We start from the raw sequence: 26,516 nt of genomic DNA, 5'->3' as shown, positions 1-26,516 counted from the left end.
CTCATGTCTTCCAACTAACAGTCTACATGCATTTCCGGATTTACCCATACGTGCTACACGCTCTGCCCATCTCAAACGTCTAGATTTAATGTTCCTAATTATGTTAGGCAAATAATACAATGCGTGCAGTTCTGCGTTGTGTAACCACAGTCTAGTATATACAGTCGCGAAGCTCAATACGTAGTAAATATGCAAACATTAGATAGTTGCTCACCACTAGGATCACTAATATCGCCTCATTACAGGCAATGCAAAATAGTACCGTCACAGTCTATTGTTTCTAGCACCCTCAAAACTCAAGCTTCGTGACTGTATATAGTAGACTGTGGTGTAACTTTCTCCATTCTACTGTAACTTCATTCCTCTTAGCCCAAATATTTTCCTAAGCACTTTAACCTCTGTTCCTCATAAATAAAATATAAAAATCTTATTATAATATTAATGTAAAGTTTATAAAGCAAAACAATTGTGATATAAGCAGATATATGAACGAAATCTATCATATTTAGTAACAAATTACAATAATTATGCAATATGTCCACCTTATATAGGCTATAATACAGGCCAGTGGTTTTCAATTTATAAGTCCGGGACCCACCTCGAATGATATTAAACTTCACGCGACCCATAAGTTAAATTAGTACACTCTAATCAATGATGAAAAAGTAAGTACTGTATGATTGCACGAGAGTCATTTCATAAGGCATGGCAACTATGTTATATCTTCCGAATAACCGAAAATGTGGTTAGTTCAGTATATACGTTTGAAAATCTGTTGTAGCTACACAGTGGCGGCTCGTGGGTATTGAATTCAGGGGGGGCCGCATACAAAAATAAACCATGCAACTTACCTTATTTAAAGATTAGTTCCATGCGCCTTGTCTTGTAGGTTGCAAACTTTTGAATCATCTTCTTATTAAAATCCGATGTCATTTAACATAGTCTTTACAATGGAAAAGATAGCTAATGCAGTCAGTCTCTCTTCTCTCATCGTATTTCTGAGATAGGATTTTACTCTCTTCAAACACGAAAAGCAACGTTCTGATTCGGAAGTTGTCATTGGTATGGTAATAGCTATGCGTAGTAGTTCCACAACTTCTGAAAATGAGGCCTGCAAGTTCTCAGATAAAAGAAACTGCAAGAGCTTGACTGCGTCACTGATATTTCTGAATTCTTGTCTCTGATACAAGACAGTGAGTTCCGTTTTCAGTTTGTCTTTATCGAACATTGGAAAAAGCTTCACACATGCATTTAGGTCATTTTCAGGAAATGAGCTTTTATAGCTTTCAAATTTTTCTTGACACAGAAGAGAAGATAATATCAGATGATCTATGAACTGGAATCGGGTATTAGCTTATGTGATAATGAGATCACACACTTCCTTGGCTGCCGCAACCCTTGTCTGAATCCCTTCGACCTTTTTAGGGTTTTCATTTTCACAGATCTCGCTGCTCAACTGTGCACTGTTCCGTATTGTCTATATGGCATTAACAAAGCTTGATATGCAGAGACGGCCTCGGTAGCATAGTCGGTTGCGGGTTCGATCCCGGCCCAGGTCGATGGCATTTAAGTGTGTTTAAATGAGACAGACTCGTGTCAGTGGATTTACTGGCATTAAAAGAATCCTGCAGGATAAAATTCCGGCACATCGGCGACGCTGATATAACCCCTGCAGTTGCGAGTGTCGTTAAATAAACCATAATTTAATTTTTATATGCAGATTTTAACCTTGAAATATCTAACTGGCGATGTTGTAGTTGGTTGTATAATATATCTACATGATACATCAATAAATGAAAAAAAAAAAAAAAACTGAGCCAGAAATTGAATTCAGGATCTTCAAGAGTACGCACCATGGTGCTTGCCTCATTTATTGTGATGTTAGATGTTTGAGATTCCATTATGGTTTGAAAACATTCTAGCAATTCTCATGAAAACATTTACTGTTCTTATTTTAAAATTCCATCTTGTTGCCCTAGCTGATGGAATTGTCTTTGAAACACATTAATCTAATACAGGCTGTGTGGAGATCGAGAGAAGAAAGCAGGGATACTGGATAAATTAGCAAAAAATATGCGAGCTTTGTAGGCTATTTTGTTTAGCGGCTCTTTCCATTATTGAGATTCAACTGATGGGCACTTAATTTGACATTTCTCCTGAACTGTTAAGGTGCTGAACTGAATAGACGGTAAATATTGTACAGAATTAAACATTGTTGCACTTGCTATACTCACAACATTAAAGAAAATGTATTGAAAACTGCGCGCTACTGATAAACTGCTGCAAATTCTGCAGCGCCTGGAAACTCTGTATTCTAGGCGAGGGGCAGCAGGGGGAGTAGTAAAACTAACGCGCAAAGCATCCTAGACGAGACTGGCAGCTCCAGGGGAGGAAGTGGCTTCACCAATCCGTCCTTGTCTCTGGTTTCGCTCTGGCAGCAGCAGGGGAGGAAGTTACTTCACTAACGATTGCGTGCATGTCAATGAAAGCGAAATTAAAAAAAAAATCGAGCCGCTAAATAAAGACTGTATAATAAATGTATTTCACAACATAAAACGAGACAAGAGCCACAAATATCTGGGGGTGCTGCAGCTCCGCAGCCCCCCTTCGAAAGCCGCCCCTGTAGCTACACTACACGGGATGCCACCACCAAATTGCATCTGTGTGCGTTGGTGGTTAGTTGACAGCACATGCAAAAATTAGTAGGTAACAGAGGCTGTGCTCCAAGCTGAATATAAGTAAGTAAAGTTGAACAGCAGTTCAATTGCAGTTCTTCGTGGCAGAAATGCTCGTCAATTTCATTCTGAGCTATGAGAAGCATTGGATGATGGTGCATTGGAATCGCCTGATCTCAGTCCATGCGACTTTGATCTCAATCCGCAATTGAAGAAGTCGCTGCGTGGGAAGCGGTTTGCAAACAGGGAGGACATCTTAGGCTACGGCCAGACTGGCGACCTGGTCGCGCATAAATCACGTGGAGTATAAGGGCACAGTACATCGGTTATTCATAGATTTCAAAAAGGCATATGACTCGATTAAGAGAGAAGTTTTATATAATAATCTTATTGAGTTTGATATTTCGAAGAAACTAATTCGATTAATTAAAATGTATCTCAGTGAAACATACAGCAGAGTCCGTACAGGCCAGTTTCTGTCTGATGCCTTTCCATTCAGTGCGGGCTAAAGCAAGGAGATGCATTATCGTCTTTATTTTTAAACTTTTCTCTAGAATATGCCATTAGGAAAGTCCAGAAAAACAGAGAGCGTTTGGAATTAAACGGGTTACATCATCTGCTTGTTTATGGAAATATAAAAATTGGAAATTTATCCTTTGAAGAGGTGGAAAAATTGAAACACCTTGGAGCAATAATAAACATATATAAATGACACTTCAGAGGAAATTAAATGCGGAATAAATATGAAAAATGTCTTTTATTATTCGGTTGAGAAGCTTTTATCATCCAGTCTGGTTTCGAAAAACCTGAAAGTTAGATTTATAAAACGGTTATATTACCGGGTTTTCTATATGTTTGTGGAACTTGAACTCTCACTTTGAGAGAGGAACAGAGGGTAAGGATGTTGGAGAATAAGGTGTTTAGGAAAATATTTAGGGCTAAGAGGGATGACGTTACAGCAGAATGGAGAAAGTTACACAACGCAGAACTGCATGCATTATATTCTTCACCTAACATAATTAGGATCATTAAATTCAGACGTTTGAGATGGGCAGGGCATGTAGCACGTATGGGTGAAACCAGAAATGCAAATAAAATGTTAGTTGAATGCCCTAAGGGGAAAAGACCTTTGGGGAGGCCAAGACGCAGATGGGAGGATAATGTTAAAATGGATTTGAGGGAAGTGGGATATGATGGTAGGGACTGGATTAATCTTGCTCAGGATAGGGACTGATGGCGGGTTAATGTGAGGGCGGCAATGAACCTCCGGGTTCTCTAAAAGCCATTTGTAAGTATGTAAGTTACAAATAATTTATTTTCATCACGTAAAGCACTAAAATATATGCAAACAATAGGCATATAAAGTATCATTCGCAAATTTTGGTGGAAACACTTTTCGAAATCACTGCAAAAGTTTAAATAAAAAGATACAGTCACACATCACTACTTTTGCAGGGTTGCAGCGTAGGCGCCGGCTACATGGGTGCTCAGGACTCAAGCACCCAACAGATAGACTATATTTATGAGCACCCATTGGATTTTTGTGCTGAAATTAATTTCGATTTTAACTTTCGTGCCAAGATGGGATGAAAAAATAATTTTCCTATATCATGTGATGTAGGTTTTACAAAGAATATAATCATAGGCGGAGTTATGGGGGGCATGAGGGGGGCACTGCCCTCCCAAACTTGTCTGAATTCCTGTATTAGAACTCTGCAGCAGCCATCTACTGAATTAGGTGTTAGTGAAAAAAAAAACACCATAGTCCCATGTTAAAGGAGTGAAAATTTTCAGTAGTTTTCATAAAACAACCATAGTCCAAAGATTTTTTTTGTGAAAACAGCCATTTTCCAGGAAGATGATAAGATGGTAGCATTTACAAATAATATCCCATTCATAAACAAAAGCAAAAAAGGTATTTTGAATTCCATATTTTGTAATGTTAATAGAAAAAAAAAGAGTTCAAACAAATTGGGGGGGGGCAGTGCTCCCACATAACCTCCAATAACTCTGCCTATGATTATGCCCTATTATAATTTGTAGTAGACCTACAGTTGAAGCCCTATACAACTCGGTCCGAAACATCATGGATATGGATGTAACAGTATAAGAAACATGCATCCCAAAAATACTTTTATTAAATGATCATAATCCGATATACTGTACCACGGTCAAGCTATAACAGGGGAGTAAGTAAATGATATCCCCAGTAACCTCATTATATCGGGATTCTATGGTTTTGCTTTGCCCCCCCCCCCCAAGGAAACGGTTCTCTCTCTGCCTATGAATATAATCTATCCAATTTACAAGTTGCAATTTTAAATATTTGCGTTACTTATCGATCGAGTTCTTTTGCAGGGGAGATTAGCTATGCTACTGTCAGTACGCCATTTACAAATAATATCCCATTCATAAACAAAAGCAAAAAAGGTATTTTGAATTCCATATTTTGTAATGTTAATAGAAAAAAAAAAAAGAGTTCAAACAAATTGGGGGGGGGGGGCAGTGCTCCCACATAACCTCCAATAACTCTGCCTATGATTATGCCCTATTATAATTTGTAGTAGACCTACAGTTGAAGCCCTATACAACTCGGTCCGAAACATCATGGATATGGATGTAACAGTATAAGAAACATGCATCCCAAAAATACTTTTATTAAATGATCATAATCCGATATACTGTACCACGGTCAAGCTATAACAGGGGAGTAAGTAAATGATATCCCCAGTAACCTCATTATATCGGGATTCTATGGTTTTGCTTTGCCCCCCCCCCCCAAGGAAACGGTTCTCTCTCTGCCTATGAATATAATCTATCCAATTTACAAGTTGCAATTTTAAATATTTGCGTTACTTATCGATCGAGTTCTTTTGCAGGGGAGATTAGCTATGCTACTGTCAGTACGCCAGTGTCACAACTGCTTATTTAATGACCCATTATCTCCGGAACTATTTAAGATATTTAATATTTAAGGAGAAAAACTCGCTCCGGCGCCGGGGATCGAACCCGGGTCCTTGGTTCTATGTACCAAGCGCTCTGACCGCTGAGCTAGGCCGAATTCAATCCACAGCACCGGATCGAATTCTCCTCCAATATTTCCCTTTGTGGCCTAAGTTTTTCTCCTCAAATATTAATTGTCAATATTACAGATAATATTCTGTATGACAAATTAATAAATCTATAATATTTAAGATATGTAATGACATTTTTTTTAGGATAAAGATGCAAGATTTTAAGAAAGCAGATTTAAGAAGAAATATAGGTTGTAAAAATATTTGAAATTTTTAAATAATGTCGATTTTATTGATATTCTTATGCAAATGTCCAATTTTCTCAGGAACTATAATATATAAATGATAGAAGGATGAATTTCTATACACATGTCGACAATAGGAAAATGAAATGAAAGAGGTGTGTGTATGTGTGTGTGTGTGTGTGTGTGTATATATATATATATATATATATATATATATATATATATATATTAGATTGATCAGAAAAAAATATTTTACTTAAAAATAACAAAATCAAGTCAACATTATTTCATAAAATGATATATTTTACAGTTCATATTTTTTTAATCTGCGTCCATTTGCTTAGAAACTTTGTACCTTTACCCTAACCTGTAAAGATTTCAGTGCGATATCTTAAGCAGTTCCTGAGATAATGGATCATTTAATAAGCAAATTTAAGATTGGCGTTATTGGGTAGTTAACCTCCCCTTCACCGAAGTGTACGGTAGCATTTCATCGTTGTTCCGGCAATAACTCCTATGCCACATATTTATCGATTTTCAGATTTTTGCTCTATTAAATAACTTAAATAGTGATACAGCAAATAATAAAATCTCCTATATGTAATTACATTTCTTTCTTTCGAAAATTTAAGAATTCACAGTCTCCTATGTACTACTGCCATAGAATGAATAAATGTGTTTTTCTTCCTACTGAACAATTTTATATTTTGCACATAGGAGTTATTGCAGGAACAACGACGATTTATTAGTAGCCTATCCTCGATCGAAGTCGATATCGGCTTGTATTGTTATCTTATTAGTCCTACTCTTTTACCGATTTCTCTAGAAACTATTCCAAAATCTACAACTCTTTACGGACCAAAGAGCAATACAGGTGCTTTTTACAGAAAGGGTTTCTTCTTGATACAAGTTATTAAATAATTTAAAATGCTCTAAAGGGGCTCCTTGCATGTGGTAGACAGCGGAAAAAAAAGTCATTCGGATGTGAAGGTAACTACAACGCGACTAATTTGTCTCGTCAGAGGGTGGTTGTTTACGTTAGCACAGTAGGTACACTAGAGGCGAGTGCAGGTATAGGCCGGGGGAAATGTAAATTGACACACGGAATAGTCACTGAATATTGGTTGTACGTTGATATAACTATTGTAATGCCATATTTTGTGTACCGTAGTTTTCTATAAACCATTGTTCAACGGTTTGAATGGAATACTGCAACTTATCATCATTAGACACAAATCCTGGCAAAAGTCATATTTCATTTTTTTCAGTTGGTTATTTAACGACGCTGTACAACTACTAGGTTATTTAGCGTCGATGAGATTGGTGATAGCGAGATATTTGGCGAGATGAGGCCGAGGATTCGCCATAGATTACCTTGTATTCACATTATGGTTGGGGAAAACCTCGGAAAAAACCCAACCAGGTAATCAGCCCAAGCGGGGATCGAACTCGCGCCCGAACGCAACTTCAGACCGGCAGGCAACCGACTGAGCCACGCCGGTGCCTTCATATTTCATATTTGAGGCGGAATTTGAACTTGAACCCTTATCTTCTTCTAACACACGAGTAACATTTTTCTGTGTATTACAGTGATGTTCTATCGATTGTTTTATCTTTTTTAATGCACACATACATAACCGACACTTAATTGTTTCACCAGTATCACTACTAAAAATGTGGACCATATTCTTGTATTAAAGAATACACCCTATGTTTTTTAACATCTGTCTTCGGCATTATGATCACTTCACTGATCGTGATCACAAATGAAGAATATGTTTACGTATCTCAATATTCTCTGTTCACGTACAGAAGAGGACTGACTGAGAACGCAGAGTGGCAGTTGTTTTCGGCGTTCGCGTGGTGCTCTCTGCGGAAGGTACCGTATTGTACCTACTTGGGATAAATGCACACCTCATGCCATAGTCTATGCGTACAATACTTGTAAATCGTAAACATGACTTTTATTTGACTTTTTTCCGCTGTCTAGATGTGCCATGGTGTGTTTCTTTAGGGAAGGAGTTAATATTGCAGCTTCTATAACCAGTAGTAAGTTAAAGGGAATGCAGGAGTCAAGAATTTACTTTTATTGATTGATATCAATGTCAAAGTGTGAGTACACATTGGAAAAATTAAATGTAAACGTCTATGCGCCGCAGTACAAAATATTGCGTATCTCTCCTACTTCGGCGTGTGAACAACGATGCAACGATGCAACCGCACTACTTTTTCAAACTGTGCGCAGCTTAAAAGTAGCGACGTGTGAACAGGGTTCTCGGGTTGCAGCCGTAGCATTTTTGATACTGGTTTCGAAAAAGTGGCGAGCAGCTGGTTCGGCAGCCGCTACTTTTCGGGTTGAACCATAGACATCGCAGCACGAGGGTTGCGCAGTACTCTATTTTGTAGTGCAGCGCTGCAAAAGTAGCGATGTGTGACTGTACGAACTTTTTTACCCGTACCTTTAATAAATCATAAATAATTTATCAATGATTTAAAAATCTAATCTAGAGTTTTCTTCATCTTCGTACATTATTTTTTTCTCTTGAATTATAACGCAGCATTTACGGACATAGTGTGAGTCTTTCTTTTCCCTATGCACGTGTAGCACGAAGATTGATGATGCATTGTGTTTTAGACGCTATTACAAGTACGATATTCTACTAGTAATTTCAATGATATTACCTCTCTTACAGAACTGGCAGTCCAAGCGTGAGCCTTGGTACAGCTGTTCCAATCAAGAATGCTTCGGCGGAATTGAATTATCGTGTTGATACGAAATTTCCATCAGCTGTAGCTCGTATGATGCCAGGGTCAGGCCGGTATCACGTTCTTGATACTGACTATGACACTTACGCCATTCTCTGGTCCTGCTCAAATCTTACAGTCATGCACGCAGGTAAAGTTTTACTATTTACAAGGCCTACTATATATAAGTAAGACTGTATTACTTTAATTACTTGTTTATTTATTTACTTCAGAATTGTTCAGATCATTGCTGGTTTTGTATTCCTGAATACCATGTATGGTGTTTTACCAATACTTTCAATCCTTCTTCCTTGTCTAATCCATTACCGGTTGACTATTTTGTCCTCATAAATGGCCAAATCACTTTACTCATAATACGTAATAATAGGTATAGGTATGTATAGTGGCGCTAACTTGTATGGGCTCGTGAGGTGATTTATTTCAACTTATAACTCAAAATATATTTGAGCCCACCAACGTTTTCCAAAAGTTGATGCCACTGTATAGGCCTACTGTCATTTTCGCTATTTTCCTACTACCTTCCTTCCCGCTCTTTCGGATGTTCATAATCGGTGTATTTCTAAAACCAATCATTTCCCTCTTAATTTACTGATCATTAGGGCTAAGAATTGTATGCCGTTACATTGCGCTTCATGCGTCTCTGACTTTACAGTCGCGCTCAAACCTCCTGACGTTTACAGGTGTGTCCGCTTATCGGCGATAGCCAATAACGGCAGTGCTGCGTTGCAACATATGGGCACGCGGACTCGCCGCTTAGAAAGTCTCAGAATCAAATAAGTGCGCTCGGAAAATTGGTATGTTGTAGGGACCCTGCATGTAGGCCTATATTTGATGAATGTTTAATATTCTGAACACACAGAAACAAAAAATCACATTTCTACTTCCAGTGGTTCCAATATTACGGGTTAATACAGTAAAACCCCGATAAGACGCTGTTCAAGGGACCGCGTGTAAATCGTGTATTAATCGAGACCGCGTATTAGGCCGGTATACTAATTTTTATAGACAGTATCTATTAGCATGTTTCTTTATTGAAATAGATGATTCATGAAAGGTAATACAGTATTACTCCATTATGTAATTACTGTACTGTACGTCAAAAACATTTACAATATGTAACGGTACTGTACTTAATTCGAAAAAAAAAAAGAAGTCATTTATAGTTGTTTGCCGTGTGTGTGTTCTCAAAGTCCTCATGTTTACCACACTTCACTTTCTTGTGCATCATTCTGCCGTCATCGCAGCTGCAGTGACTGAGTCGCGATTTTTTATTATCGATGATGGGATTCCTAATGAATCAGAGAGTTGTTGCTGATTAAGAGTACTGTATTCATCGTACTTTCGTAAGATTTCAATTTTTCCGACACAGAAAGCGCTTTTCGTATAATATTCATGTAATCACATTCACAGACACTTCAATACACTAAAAGACGGCAAACTGGGCAGTAAAAATTTCCATTAAATGGCTAAATATTTCATTGCTGAAAATATTTCACAAATATAGCGTATAATGCGGGACTTGAGCGAAACAAACAGAGTAGGCCTATTTTATAAAGGCGTTATATATTAAATGTGCAGGCATGTAATAACCGCTATTTTTGCAAGAATATGCTTTGACAGTAAGGACATAATGTTATTTAGGGCCATGTCAATTCATTTGTAGAGAAAATTACCATTTCAAATTAAGCCTATCATTCAATTTATTTTATCACACTGCGCCTTTATGTTATTTGACAACTTTATTAATCCTAATAAAACTAAAACTATTACAAAACCTGATGTAAACTCAGCGAGTATGATTATTTACGTCTGACTCAACTAATTTTTATTTTTTAGTTTTAATTTCATTCGATGCAATCCGATAATATTTATTGCTATTATTATTATTATTATTATTATTATTATTATTATTATTATTATTATTATTATTATTATTATTTTTATTACCGGTACTATAATTATTTTAAGAAACCTTTTGCATCTTTCTATCAAACTAATCTCAAGTAAAGAGTTGCGCTCCACAGTTTTAAAACTACTGCCACTGAGAGACAGAGAGAGTAGTTGTAGATTTAGGTAAGACAGAATAGGATTTATTAAGTAAAATCTAAATTGTATAAAGTATAAACATTACTAAACTCAAGTATTCCAAACAAATAGGGAGTGTAATACTAGTTTTTATTGTAAGCCAATCAATCATCAACTCAACACAACCAGAATTCAACTAATGTATTATGCATCCTATGCAATATTGATGTAAACCAGAACATGTAGTATTATAAATTGTAATGGAACATGTTGTTTAAAAAAAAACATTGGCTACGTATTTAAGTGTAAAAAAAGTGTTTATTTAAAACTGCTACAATAAAATATCATCATCATCATCATCATCATCATCATCATCATCATCATCATCATCATCATCGACGCTACAGCCCAATTTGAGCCTCGGCCTCCCTTAGAACTCTCTTCCATGTATCTCTGTCCCTGGCAACCAACCACCATCCTTTAATTCCCACTTTCTTTAAATCCTTCAACACTCCATCCATCCATCCATTGCAGTCTTGGTCGTCCTACACTCCTTTTTCCTTCAAATTTATTCCCCATAACTTTCTTGGGTATCTCATGATCTGCCATCCTTTGCACATGTCCTGCCCATCGTAAAAATATCAGTATATAGACAGTAAAATGATTTTAATTATATTGAAATTTCGTTAAAACTGAGCAAATAGAATACAACAACGTAACAATAAAATAATTAATTTTAAAAGTGCAGATGCACTAATGGAATATATCACTACATCAGACTTCTCCTTCTAAAATGTTTAATTTATACTTTAAAGATAATTCTTTGCATTTTCTCTTCACTATTGTTTGATTGACATGCTTTATCTATGGATAATCTCTGCCCATCTACCCACTAAAACTTTGGTCAATCAGAATCTCCTAGGATAACAGATAGGTACAATAAATTTTAAGAAAGAAAGCTAGCCCAAGCTTGTCTCACAAGACACAAACGTTCAGTGCTTACAAAAGTTTAAAACTGTATTCTAACGACACATTTAATTTCATGGCAAAACACAAAAGCTCACTACCGATACATATCTCTGTTGGATCGATATTTCATTTGTGACCAAAGAGGCGCTTTTAGGACATTGGCATAAGCAAGAAATGACATTGGAAGGGCAAGCAAGCTTGAATAACTCAGTGATTGAATTATGCATTTGCGGAGTTAAGGGGTGGAGGATAATGAAATTTAAAACTTTTTTCCATAGTAACATAAACAATATTTTGTGAGTAACATTATATGCTTTAAATGCTACATTTACACAGGGTCAAAATTAAAAAAGAATATGTTGGATGTCTGTTAATGACCCCCTTCGTAGTGTAATGCAGTGATATGCCTTACACTTAATATTTGTCATAATTTTTATGGGAGACTAAAATTTCTGGCATCAAAATTATCACAAAGCATTGTTCTACAAATTGTATGGGCACAATTTTAATATTCATACGAAGAGTCCACTACAAAAAGGGGAAATGTCGAATGTACTGCATTTTGCATGAAATGCAATTTAAACTTTGACATTCCCACTCTTTGTGTGGTATACCAATTCATCAACACGATATAGATCCAGAACTATCATCTTTTTTGCAGTGCAACAAAGTGTATTATATTCTACTCCCTTTGATTTATAGTACTGAACCTTCATCTCATTTTTCACAAATTTACGACATTCCCCCTTTTTGCAATGTGAAGTACAGAGTGGACCGCTCGAATGTACCTAATTTCAATTGTATGTGACTGGTAAAAAGTTGAAGATAAAAACCTACGGTAACGTTTATATGAAAGGAAAACTCAACAAGTTTCGATATGCACATCACCATATCTCTACGTGAGCTCCAGCTGTCACTGTGACGATATCAAGGCGATGAACGATTTCTTGCCAAGCACGTTGGAGCATGTCTTCTGGAATACTTTCAATAGACTCTATGATGTGCTCCCGAAAATCACGAACGTCTCTGACTGGAGTGGCATACACTTTATCTTTGACATAGCCCCAGAAAAAGAAATCGAGCGGTGTTAAATCCGGAGATTTCGGGGGCCAAGCGATCGGTCCTCCATACCAATCCAACGGCCAGGGAACACGTTGTCTAAAGTCGTACGAACGTCATTGAACCAGTGTGGAGGATTTTTTATTTTAGTAGGTTATTTTACGACGCTTTATCAACAGCTTAGGTTATTTAGCGTCTGAATGAGATGAAGGTGATAATGCCGGTGAAATGATTCCGGGGTCCAACACCGAAAGTTACCCAGCATTTGCTTATATTAGGTTGAGGGAAAACTCCGGAAAAAACCTCAACCAGGTAACTTGCCCCAACCGGGAATCGAACCCGGGCCACCTGGTTTCGCGGCTAGACGTGCTAACCGTTACTCCACAGGTGTGGACCAGTGTGGAGGAGTGCCATCTTTCTGGAAAAGGATGTTAGGCTGCAGGTGTTCAATCTGTGGAAAGAAGAACTGCTCCAGCAGTTTTCTCGGCGAAGAAAACGGTCCAATGACCTGCTGCTGTGACAAACCGCACCACACATTTAACTTGGGATTATCACGAACGTGCTCATACGCGGCTTGAACATTTGCAACCATTTCGATCTACGATCACCACCATGCTTCTTCAACACGATCCTGTAGCTACAAATGTATCGTGCCACTTCTTAATGCTTTTAGCAGTTGGAGCATCATAGTTAAACACTTGCTGATACTTCCTTTGAACTCTAACAATTGATTTAAACTCCGCATACTACAACACAGTTTGCACTTTCATCTGCAGTGTCGCCATTTTGACAATCGATACAATCTACGAAAAGAAACCGTGTCTGCGCACCATCTACCGACAGGATTCGAAACTTGTTGAGTTTTCCTTTCATATAAACGTTACGTCGACCTGGTTGGCAAGTTGGTATAGCGCTGGCCTTCTATGCCCAAGGTTGCGGGTTCGATCCCGGGCCAGGTCGATGGCATTTAAGTGTGCTTAAATGCGACAGGCTCATGTCAGTAGATTTACTGGCATGTAAAAGAACTCCTGCGGGACAAAATTCCGGCACATCCGGCGACGCTGATATAACCTCTGCAGTTGCGAGCGTCGTTAAATAAAACATAACTTTAACTTTATAAACGTTACCATAAAGTTCTATCTTCAATGTTATTGTTCACCAGTCACATACAATTGAAATTAGGTACATTCGAGCGGTCCACCTTGTATTTTTGACTGAATAATATATATTCAAATTCAAATGCAAAACATCAGAACTTTTTATATATCGGTATTGCATTATCAAAATTCTACCCAGTATATCGTTTTCATGATCTCTTTGGAATGTGCTGTAAAAAAAGCACTGAAAGTTTTACATGCAATTAGCCACTCCAGCGCTGACATTTAAAAATGGCGTCTCTAAAGGTGATAAAATTCACTTAGGGTATACAGTAATTAATATAACTTTCTTCAGACAATAAAGGATTATTTTAATCATTATTTTATTTTTTGCCCAAAATTTTCAAGTTTTTTTTTGTATTTTTTTACTATTCCCTTCCCTTAAGGAATGGAAAATAAGATACATAAAATAATTATTTAGTTTCAATCGGTAACATTTTGATGTAGGGACATTTTCTTTTCGTTCTAACTAAATGTTCGTAATACCTACTACGTTCGTACAAATTATTTAACAGTACTCATTATGGAGGCATACGGGTAGGCAGAATTACAGAATTCCTTAATGTTGTATTCGTTATATCAACATTTTTTCTTTTTGTTCTAATCTAACTAAATGTAATACCTGCATTAATACAAATTATTTAACAGTACTTATGGAGACATAGGCAGAATTGTGGAATTCCTTAATGTGGTATTCGTTATATCAACATTTTTTGACTCTAGGTACGAATGTATCTGGTCTTAGAACATGTAGAATATGAATGTACATTAAATGTTGTTACAGAAAAACAGTTTCTTAAACTTGTATACTACATTAACATTATATTTCTTTATAGATTTGATCTGGGTTCTGGGACGACATCGTGAACTGCCAGTGTGGGCAAGGGCCCATATTTACAACAAGCTATCAGAGCTGAACTTGGACAGTGACAGACTCATCCTAACACGACACAAGGATTGCCCTGATTTCTAAGTGTTGATATGTACATTGTTATCTTCTTCAAATGTACCTGATGTGATAAAATGAGCACAAATTGTAGAAATGTGCATGAAGAATCTTCTTCTAAAGTCTCAGTTACATAACGTTTTCAGTTGCTTTCATATTATAAGATAAATATGTTTATTATCAGTCACTCATCAGTCACAGAAAGGCAAATTACTCGTACTTTCTTCTTAATCATAACATAAGCAATTTGTAATGAAGAGTGAAAAAAAAAAAAAAAAAAAACAAATTATAAATACTTTCATTTAATTAAGCTTGCGAGTGTGGAATATTTGAACATTATAGTCTACAATCATAACAAATACAAATTAAATGTGTATCACATTAAATGCGTTTTGTGTGTATGAAGACTTTTTAAATATGATGATGATGATGATGATGATGATGATGATGATGATGATGATGATGCTGATGTAGTGGCGATGATGATGATGACGATGATGGTAATTATGATGACGACTTTGAGATGTTTGTGAAATCCTCAGTATGATTGCATTTTGATGGAAAAAATGTTCAAGAAATGTGTTTTTAATTTATTGTTTTCACAGATAGTCCTTAATGCATACTTACTAAGAATTGTCACGCTGATTTAATTCTATAGTTACATTACCTAGATACTTTTCACAGTTGGGTTACACTGAGACGCTAAAAATGGGAAGAAATTATACAAAAATATTTAATTTACGTAATTATAAGTTCCTTATTCATACTTCACAATAGTGTAGTCAAAGATAATAAACAAACAAACGTAATATATAACCGGTACCAATTTACTCTGTTCTTATTGGGTTCATATTCCTATTTTTCATTCACAACTTAAGCTCCTTTTAGATGTTGTTTTACACTAGTAACATTATATAGGTTCAATGTTCCTTAAATTCATTTGTGAACACAGAACTACAAAATAATACATCTGTAATCATTTTGTGAAATTCTGAAGCAAAGGATAAAGGAAAAAAAAATATATTACGGTTTCAAATGCAAGAAAATAACCCAACTCATGTTCATCATATTTTTACATACGGTATCCTTAACTATTTTGGTTCAAAATATCCTTTACATTATAGTTCTGCTGTCGAAATTATGTTAAAGTTAATCGTTATGCAAGAAACTGCAGAGTGAAGTTGTGAAAATAGTGATTAAATAAATGCATAACATTATCCTATTAAAAGATTATACCATACTGTTATTGTTTAACATATAAATGAGCAGTAGCGGCTGGTGGTCAAAATAATGAGTGTGCTACAATCTCTATATCGGCCTACTGTATACACTTATATGCATTTATCTTAATTTGGGACTCGCCTAGTGACGAAATATGGAGTTCCTTCCTACTACAGAACTTGTCAATTACCCTGGTGTTAAACGTTAAACCCCTCCATCCTGGACATTATACTCTTTTCTATTGACAGTTTGCAAGAGCAGTGAGGCGATCCTGGGACATAGTGTTCCTTAAAAACGTTTTTATGCGCTTCAAGCAAGAAAAACATCTTTCTGGCTCAGCAGTGGTCATTGGTGTTGTAACCAAAATATTTAACAACTTCGTTACTTCACAGAATGGATCCCATGAATTGTTGGAGACTATGTTTTGTAACAATTGAACAGCCATCTATATTTCGGAAGTCGGATCTTCTGTATAGAACTCCAAGTTGTGTCTTTAACATTCTTTTGTTAAGTACAGTATAGCTGTTGACGGGAAAATTATGCAAAAAATTGTCAAAAAAACTCGCTGTTTAACAATTTTGTTGCGTCTAGGTAGCTTAAAGATTGGAAACGATGAGTAGTTTCCTGAATTATACGGTTACATATGTCCTTGGCATCAATTTTCTGGGACTCAATTTTCCGTCGCTTGCTGACTGATTCAGGAGGAACGTCAAAAAACTGGTAGATAGCAGCAGCAGCAGTCGAACATTTGAATTACGAAATACATTGTACATAGTTCCGAGTTCCTCCACAAACAAGCATTCTTTCCTTACGCTTTACTTTTGCAATCTCGAAGCTGTGTTGTGGTGAAGCTGACTACAGCACTTCCCCGCGTAAAAATAGCCAATCAGAGCAGTTATTTCAGCTTCGCACATGCGCATTAACTGTCTACATTTTCATGTAAGTTTTGAGTAGCACAACGAACCCCCTGAGGCACCAAAGAGCGAAGAGCGAAGACTAAACACTCCATAACACGTCATGAACATAACAACGGGAAATTGTCAAATGGCAGATCAAATACTATGGTATTGCAAACACTTTATTTGAGCAAAAATTATAATTGTGCTGTAGCACTGTAGCATATAAGGACGGGCCGCCCCTGTAAATGAGTATCATACATACAGAACTTCCGTTTAAGTAATATTTAAGTATGAGTACCTCATTTGTCATGTATAGGTAGGTGGTAATTAAATTGCCAGCCAGATAAAAGTACGAATGTTGAAACTGTTTATAAAATACCGTAGCCCCATGTTCATTATAATTATACTGTACGTAAGACAATGAACCATACTGGAAAACACAGTTTGTAACAATAGCCTACATATTGTTTCAAAACTGTTCATCATTTGCATGTTGGTCAAGTTCAGAAAGAGAATGTTTGACTATAATATGAAGTACGAAAAATTGCATTTTTCTTAAGTGGTTATTAGAATGTCATAAATGCGTAATAATGTTAATAAGCGACCTCCATAAGCTCTTGTAATTATTATACTTTTAAGAATAACAGCATTGCAACTTGCAATAATAGCACCACATGCTGGCTAATAAGTGAAAGTTTGTTATGGACTGAGAAAATCTACCACAATAGGGTATAAAGATGTTTAAGTTCCCACACACTCCCACGCACATTACATTTTAACATATAATCAAAACTGCTAATGCAACGTGTTGTGTAAGTGTAAGATGAACAAAGACATATATTGTGTCATGTAACATGTTATAATTAATATTTTATTTAATGTGTTTACTTTGTCTAATGAATGTGGTAGTGTATCATGTTTTAAATTCATACGATAGTATGTGTAACATGCTCAATATTTAAATAAAGTTGTAAATTAATGTATATTTTGCGTTTTATTTTAAAGTTTATGAAAACAAAGAACAACAGTAGGAGGAAGAAGATTGTTTTTACAGTAAAAGATACTGTACTGTGCATTTGTTACAGCTATTCATTATCAAGAGCAACATCAGGTGTGGAGGCTTCTGTACCTACACAAAATTAAACCTTGCCCACCCTTCTGACCTGTAGCTCCACACAAACACTAGATTAAATTAAGTGGTTTTTCCTGGATATTATTTGTTTATATTTCGTCTAAAATAGGTAATGTTGCTCATTTAACAATTTTCTTGATTATTTCCAAAAAATAGCCGCACCTAAGCCCCTTTAAGACTAGAACCCAAACTGAGTAGAAGGGACTATGTAAACATAAGACCTTTTTCATGTCAAAACAAATGAGAAATGTAAATTATTAGGAATGCAAAATGGGTCTTAAACAATTATAGGATTGTTTACCCTGGCGCTTAAAGTTTTAAAAAGTAAGGGCATCAGTATGTGATAAAATGGCTAAAATACAAGTTAGACCTTTTTAATAGGGAAGCATGGAAAGTAAACATGTGATGGTTTGTAAGGAATAAGTATTAAATATTCTTAAGTTTTTTATTCTGTGTGTGTGCTCGATTCAAAAAGTACTTAGGACATTTGGTAATGCTCTATAAATCCAGTCAGGAGTCTTATTTGACTTTAACCGTTTTACCAGATTGTAGAGAATTGTTTCCATTTTCAGAATATATAAAAATCTCATTTTCACAAAAAATTGACTTAAGACCTTTTTCCTCCCGGCCACAGACTGAGAAATGCACAAAATTAATAAGGCACTATCTAGATCAGCTAAAATAATTGGGGATTAAGATCACAAGAAAACCAAAATAATATACAAAGGAGATATTGTATTACACTGAAAGCAAAAGCCTTAACAAGTTTTTTTTTTGTGAAAAATCCTTTAATATCTTTGGTTACCCATACCAAATGCCGACAGCAAGAGATTTTTCTCTAAATATAGCCTAGTTATTTTTTTGTTTACTTGGTTATTTAACGATGCTGTATCAACTACTTGGTTATTTAGCATCGATGGTATTGGTGACAACAAGATGAGGCCGAGGATTCGTCTAACGGTTGGGGAAAACCTCGGAAAAAATCCAACCAGGTAATCAGCCCAAGCAGAGGTCAAACCCATGCCCAAGTGCAACTCTAGATTGGCAGGCAAGCACCTTAGCTGACCAAACTATGCCGGTAATACAGTCTAGTTGTAATAGACAGAAGGACAATTATGAGGAACGAAAATGCCACAACTTGTTGTATGTTGCAGTTTAGTGATATGTCTGTTGGAATTTGGCTATAAAAGTTTTGAGCACCACTCATCAGTGTTACCTTCCTTACCTGTTAACCTACTAATTTGTTAACTTACATTTCAATCATTACTCATAAGTTTCATCCCAAAATTAAAGCGAAATTAATGCGAATTTGTAGTATAATTTTCAACACAAGGCACCACCAATTAAAAAAATTAATGATAATTTTAAAAATAATTATCACTATAAGCTCTTACCTCTGGCTATCAGAAAAAAATAAAGAAAGTAACTGTATGAATTCAAAAAGACGCAATAGAGCAAGTGGACAGCTTCAAATACTTGGGGTGTATCACAAGTAGTAACAAGGCAAAGCTTTTAATAAGAAAATGAGCATTTTTTTGCAAAAAAAGAACTAAGGAAGAGACAAGTAAAATTCTTTGTGTGGAGTGTTGCATTGTATGGGGTAGAAACATGGATATTATGACGAATGAAAAGAAACGATTGGAAGAATTTGAAATGTGGACATAAAGAAGAATGCAGCATGTAAAATGGACAGGTAAAATAAGAAATGAAGTTGTGTTAGAAAGAGTGGATGAAGAAAGAAAAATGCTGAACGTGATCAGTAAGAGAAAAAGAAACTGACTGGATCACTGGCTAAAGAGAAACTGGCCACTGAAGGATGCACTGGAAAGAATGATGAATGGGACAAAAGTTCGAGGCAGAAGAAGATATCAGACAAATAAATAGAGAACATTAAGATACCGTATATAGATCATATGAAGAGAAGAAGAGGAAGACAGAAAAGAGGGAAGATTGGAGAATGCTGGGTTTGCAGTGAAGAACCTGCCTTTGGGCAGAAAACTATGAATGTATATAATATATAACATATTTATAGATAGACAAAAATCCAAAATTTTCAGATGCCAGCCCTTTTTTTTCTTTTACCCACACACGTAATGAGAGAACCATTCGAGCTAAGACAGAGATACATTTACTGAACTGTATTAAACAATAGTTACATAATTTATAAAACACACTACACACTCGAACTTCTTCCCAGGAACGGTTTTGTTAACTTTATTTATTAGTTGTAGCGACATAAAAGAAATCGAAGTCTTAAAAAAAAATATGGACTCAATAAAAATTCTCAGACAGTACAAAAATTTTTAGATGCCATGACAATTGGTGCCAGGGATTTGTCTACTCGTGTGTGTGTGTGTGTGTGTATGTATGTACGTAGGTATATGTGTGTAAACTGAAGAAAATCATTGGCATGGATTAATACCAACCAGCCCAACTAAACAGATGTTAAGCGAAGATCGGAATTCGAACTGGGACAAAATATAAGTGACAGTTGGACAGTCTGCTCAATCAGCAATTGTGGTGGAAAGTAACTATCATAACAAGATCACTGACCAGGTACGTGTAGATGACAGAGAATTAGCTGAATTGCAGATCGCACCGGAGGAAGCGAGACAGAACCATGAAATGCTGAGATCAAGAATAAATAAGAAGAAAACATATGTGAAGAAATCAGATAAGAGCAGCTTAAGTACCACAAATGCAATGAAGTTTAGTGACATGAGTAAAAATTCAAGTGATCTGAGAAATTATTTAACCAGATTACTGGGAAGGAAGGTCAGTGCCGTGAGGAGAAGTGAAATTGTTTCTGTGAGTGCAAGAGCTGAAACAGTGACAAGTGAAGAAAAAGAATGACGAGTTTATATCAGAAAATGGTGAAGTGGATGTTTCTGATCCAGAGACAGCTAAGGAAGAGACGACTAAGGACTTAGTAAATAAATTGAAATATGAATTAGAGGAGTGTAATAGGAAGTTAAATAAGACGATAGAGGTAATGAGAATAGGTAAGGAGTATGGTGGAGGAGTCTAGCTAGAAAAGCGAAGTATAATATGTAGAAAATTGGTGAGATCTTAAAATGAAATATACACAACAGACATAATTATTAGAAACAGTGTGTGTTCGATGTAGTCTAAGTGAACTGAAAATCAAGGATGGAGTTATAAAAGTGTCAATTTTGAATGAATTAGAGGAGTGTATTAGGGAAGTTAAGTAAAACGATAGAGATAATGAAAATAGGTGAGGAGTATGGTGGGAGAGGCTAGCTAGGATAGTGAAGTATAATAATTATGTAGAAATTTAGTGAGATCTAAAAATGGAATGTACACAAGAAACAGACATAATAACGAACATGGACAATGGGTAGTATGTTTTAGTAACAAGTATTATTAGAAACTGTGTGTGTTCAATGTAAGTGTACTGAAAATCAGAACAGTTGTAAAAATGTCAATTTCTAAATGATCTAAATTAAGTTGTTAGGTTTTAAAGGTGGGAATACTGATCAATTTAAATGGAATCGATAGTTAAATTAGAAGAGTGTCTACAAAAGGTATATCTGTAATGAATGTAATTGTGGCACCGGATACAAAAATTGTGAGGTCCACATTCCATGGATGTAAATGTTGACATCATATCGTGTGTGTGTGTGTGTGTGTAGCAAAAGTTCGATATAGTGCTCCCACTTACAACAATTTCCTGCCTTTAACATTCACATTTTCTGGTCCCTGGATCCATCTCATAGGAGATAACCTCCTGAGTCCTGAGAGTATAGTATACTATACTATACTTCATACATGATTATGATATAAAATTTATATGCAGAAAACAGAAGTATAGTATAATATACCTGCATTTGTGTCCTAACTGTAACCTACAGTTTTTTTTTCAGCACTCTTCCTCATGTCAAGTGTAGAATTATACCGACAGATGTCGTTAAAAGAGTACTACGGTAGCATCAAGTAATTATGTATTTTGATGTATACTGGAAATAATAAAATGAATATCTATATTACCATATTGTACATTGAAAACATGTATTAAATTCAAATTCCAGCATATAACAATTTCCCACTTGTAGCATGCTTTTCGTCTGGTCTTTAAAGGAGTGTTATACCGAGATTTTACTGTCTGGCCTTTATGTAGATCCAGTGGTACTCCTTCAATTGCAATTTACTGTATAGTGTGTAAAGGACGCTGTGTAAAGTGAAAGCTATGACTTACGATCAGAAGTAATAAAACGTCAGTATGAAAATAAAAATTTAAACTTAACACATTAAATGATTTCATGTATATATGTCTCTTGAACATAGTTCTAGGAAATAAACTACTACTACTGCAGTAATATCACAACATGATAAAGAAATTGAATTGTTACACAATGCATATAATGAATGTTTAATGAGAAAGTATGTGTTATGTTCGTGATACCAATTTCTTCTCTTACTATTTAGCAGATTTAAGATATATGCTAACCAAGTAGTTAATAAATTTATGTTTGAAATACGGTCAGAATGACCAATGGGAGAGGAAGGCACTTATTTACCTATAGCCTGAAGATGCTATTTTTTTCACATCATACAAACCTAATAATGTTTAACTCGAGAATTTAATGTTTAAAATGTATACAGTGAAGACATCTTTCCCTGTTCGAGGACTCCTGTAGAGGATACTTAATCTATGATGTGAATCAAAATACTTAATGGTCTAGTAATTACCATACTTGGTATTGCATCTGATGTTCTCGAGTTCAAACTCAACTGTGAGTGATAGATTTCTAAGAGTGATTTAAATCCTTTGGAAGGGGGCCCTTATTGCAGATTTACGACATTCAAAACAACCTCAACACAACAATGAGGGCTCAAGTCAAAATTTAATGGTAATTTCACAACCAAAATAGTTAGATATGGGCTATAGAGGTACGGTCACAAGTCACTACTTTTGCTGTGTAACTTTTCTACTGCAGCTGCAAAAGTTGCATGTTGTGTTCACACATAAGCCAAAAGTAGCACGCTACACACTACTTTTTGTGCTGTGCAACCTAGTGCTGCAAAAGTTGCAATTGGAGGTTGCGAGTCTGCTCACACATAAGGTGCTACTTTTGCAGCCGCAGTCTAGCTGCAGGTTTCCAGATCTGTGTTGACTTATCAATATACATTTTGTGGTTATGTTCGCATTATTATGAAACTCATGCGATAGCTTACTTATCTATTATTTGCTTTTCTGTCCTAACTAGTATTCAGAAATTAGCATTAGTTTTACGCCTATATACTTAAATGATAACTAACAGTATATTCACGTAATCAATGTTAGCAACCCTCCTGTTTGAAACTATGCTATGGAAAATTAAAAAAAAAAAAAAAAAAAATTATATCGTCAGCAAATATACTCAGACTGTGTTGTACATTTAGTAACTGCTACAAATAATTTATTTTCATCACATCTAACATTAAAATATATCCAAACAAAAGTATCATTGGCACATTTGGGTGGCAACACTGGTCGCAACTGCAGCAAAAGTTTCAACAAAACTGATATCAAAAATGCTGTGGCTGCAACCCTGAGAACCCTGTTCACATGTTGCTACTTCTAAGCTGTGCGCAGCATGAAAATGTAGCGGGCAGCAGTTCGGTAGCCGCTACTTTCCGGGTTGCACCATTGTTCACACGTCGCAGTACAAGAGTTGTGCAGTTTTTTGTACTGCAGCACTGCAAAAGTAGCGACGTGTGACTGTACCTTAAGAATGACATCAGTGTATGTCAGTTTGTCCTACCCTCCCCTTGCAACTCATCCATCCATATCTGCCACTGGAGACAAAATGAGTTCCCAATAAGAGGCAGAATTCGTTTATATGCTATTCAATTCATCCACCCTTCCAGAGATATTTCTGATAATTCAATAAACTATGTTCTAATTTAAAAGTTCATTTAAAATAAATTAAGAATAACAAAGATTTTTAAATGTCATAGTGCAAAAGTCTTCAGTTCCCAAGTATTCAAGTTGTATAGAAGCAGGCAGATTTACTGGAAAGCAAGAAAAAATATTGTACGGATCAACAGGAGTGACACTGGAAAACATCCACAACGAAATGAAGTCAGCTTGTGGAACCAATGTAGACTAACTTTTGAACAACAGTAAATGATACAGAACATATTTCTTTCTATTTTGTGTCTTGGTAGTCAACTACAAAGATAACTAAAGGCAATAAAACCAATTTTCAATTAAAGATAATAATTTATTTTACATTTCTCAAATAGCATTGTTAGCAAGAAGTTTGAACTCATGGTCCCAGTAAATAGTTAATAATTTTAACCATTTTAGTGGAATAGTATTTCTCTCAGCAAAAAAACCAAAATCACAATACAATATATATGGAAAAGAGAATGACATAGGCTTGTAATGGAAGGTGTTGACAATTATTTGTTATATAATACTGACTTTTTTTATTACCAACAGGAAAGATTTAAATTGTATATGATTTCTAAAGAGCTTCTCTTATCGTAAGAGAGATGTCGTTTTAGACAAGACTATATCTAATTTGTTATCACTACTACGATGAAACTCGAATATTTAAGGTACAGTATCTTGCCATTACTAGCTATAAGAGTATTTTGAATACATATTAATAACTTTTTGTGATTTTGAATTAAATTATATTTTAATAGGTTTGGCTGCATTGATCAGCTTAAGAGATTCTGCAAAAAGACATTACAATTTTTTAATGATGTCTGCAAGATAGCTGCTTAGCAAGAAGCTGTCAAGAACAAATTTTTATCAAAGTTGCATAAATGTTTTTAATTTTTGTAGCAGTTAATTACTGAACTAAGAACATTTCAATCCATTAAATATTCCTACAGACAACAGATGTTCTACATCCTGATTCTCAACAATTTTATTGTGCGTAGATTTCGTACCCATTCTGTCAACAAGTACCATTAGTTAGCTAAAAATAATTAAGAACACAATCTCATCTTTATCACTATCTATTTAAATCCAGAAGAGGGGAATTTATCGTCCGTTTATTACTAATATTGCACATCATATGCTGAGTAACAGAGTCCATGTTTCCATCTGCTGGTGACCCTTCAATGTTTGATGCTAAAGCTGCTTTGTTATCTACATTTGGTGTTATTCTAGTGCTGCTGCATGTACTAAAGTTTGGCAGCAATTCTCTTGTGGCTTCCAGGTGGATGTGTGAATGATGATTTCCAACTGACTCCTCAGCAAAGCAATCTATATTATTTCCTATCAAGTTCTTATCACCATGACTTCCATACTGCCAGCTCTGATTTTGTTCCACTTCGCTTGTAACCACTACAAACAGTTCCTTTTCTTTGCATTCAAGTTGCTCACAAAGATAAGTAGTTACATCTCCACTCTGTAATAAAAAAGAGCCCAGAATAATTTTTTTTCGCGTTTTCTGCTACTCTCTTATAGTAAAAATGACTGCGTTCTTATACACAGGCATGATCCAAAGCCATAAATAGTACAATATACCGGTACTATGTACAGATAATTCTCGTGACTAGTGGATCCAATAAATTCATTTACAATGACATGTTATCAGTTATTTTCCTGGAACTGATAACATTGTCAAAGAACAATAGGATGGTCCAGAAAATCATGGAAAGATCAGTTCTTTTCATAATTCCTAAGACTGAAGAACAAAATGGCTTTCCTAAAGACAGATCCTGTGCTGATGACTATTTTCAATGAAAACTTTAATACAAAAACACAATGAAGTTACATACTGTTTTCATCAATTTTACTAAAACCATTTGACAAAATGAATAGAAATTATTATTATTATTAGAGATTTTTGCGAAAGATAATATCTCACAACAAATCATACATAAAATATATACAAGTTTTATAAAACAAATTTAATTCCAGTTAAAATTACAAATTAGTTATCAGAATGGAGAAAAATAAAACCTGAAGTCCAACAAGGCTGAGGTCCGTCACCTCTGCTATTCATTATATATGAACACTATCATTAAGAAATGATGGGAACAGTATTATGGACATGTACGAATTATATAAAAATTTGCGGTTAGATGCCATACTTTTTGCAGATGACTGGCCTTATCACACCTTATGAAGATGATTTAAAACATTCAGTCCATAATTTTAAAACTGCTGCACAGAATTATACGGAAATTAATATAGAGAAATCCAAGTAATGACTTTTTCTACAACATTGCCAGTACAGAATAAAATTTGTCTAAACCAGTGGTTTTTGTGGAATTTTCTCGATCGCACACTCAATCAGAGATGGATAGGACGAAGAGAAAGTGCTGCAGAGTTTCTGCCTCGATCTCTGGATTTAACCCGTCCAGACTTCTACCTATGGGGAGCTCTAAAGGACACAGTGTACACCACAAAACCACAAACACTGGAGGAACTGAGAGTTCAC

General features: G+C 35.6%; 2 protein-coding genes across 3 annotated transcripts in view; one reads left to right on the top strand and one right to left on the bottom strand.

Moving 5' to 3' along the window:
• GLaz (Glial Lazarillo) overlaps window positions 1-17,959 on the top strand; it is an 88,601-nt gene extending 70,642 nt beyond the window's left edge. Inside the window, exons 3-4 of the mRNA XM_069833207.1 lie at window positions 8,628-8,830; window positions 14,747-17,959. Of these exons, the coding sequence (XP_069689308.1) occupies window positions 8,628-8,830; window positions 14,747-14,883 (340 nt within the window). The 3' untranslated portion in view covers window positions 14,884-17,959. The remainder of the gene's footprint in view (window positions 1-8,627; window positions 8,831-14,746) is intronic.
• Window positions 17,960-24,314: 6,355 nt separating this feature from the next.
• The window catches only part of LOC138704864 (josephin-2-like), a 32,305-nt gene continuing 30,103 nt past the window's right edge, over window positions 24,315-26,516 (bottom strand). Inside the window, exon 5 of one of the 2 annotated variants that reach the window (XM_069833205.1) lies at window positions 24,315-25,478. In XM_069833205.1, coding sequence (XP_069689306.1) covers window positions 25,080-25,478 — 399 coding nt within the window. In that variant the 3' untranslated portion in view covers window positions 24,315-25,079. The remainder of the gene's footprint in view (window positions 25,479-26,516) is intronic. The other variant, XM_069833206.1, reaches the window with a different exon arrangement.

The sequence above is a fragment of the Periplaneta americana genome, chromosome 8 (assembly GCF_040183065.1).
Source record: "Periplaneta americana isolate PAMFEO1 chromosome 8, P.americana_PAMFEO1_priV1, whole genome shotgun sequence".
NCBI classification, from domain to species: Eukaryota; Metazoa; Arthropoda; class Insecta; order Blattodea; family Blattidae; genus Periplaneta; species Periplaneta americana.
Note: the sequence above shows the minus strand (reverse complement) of the source record. Positions and strands in the feature narration are given on the sequence as shown.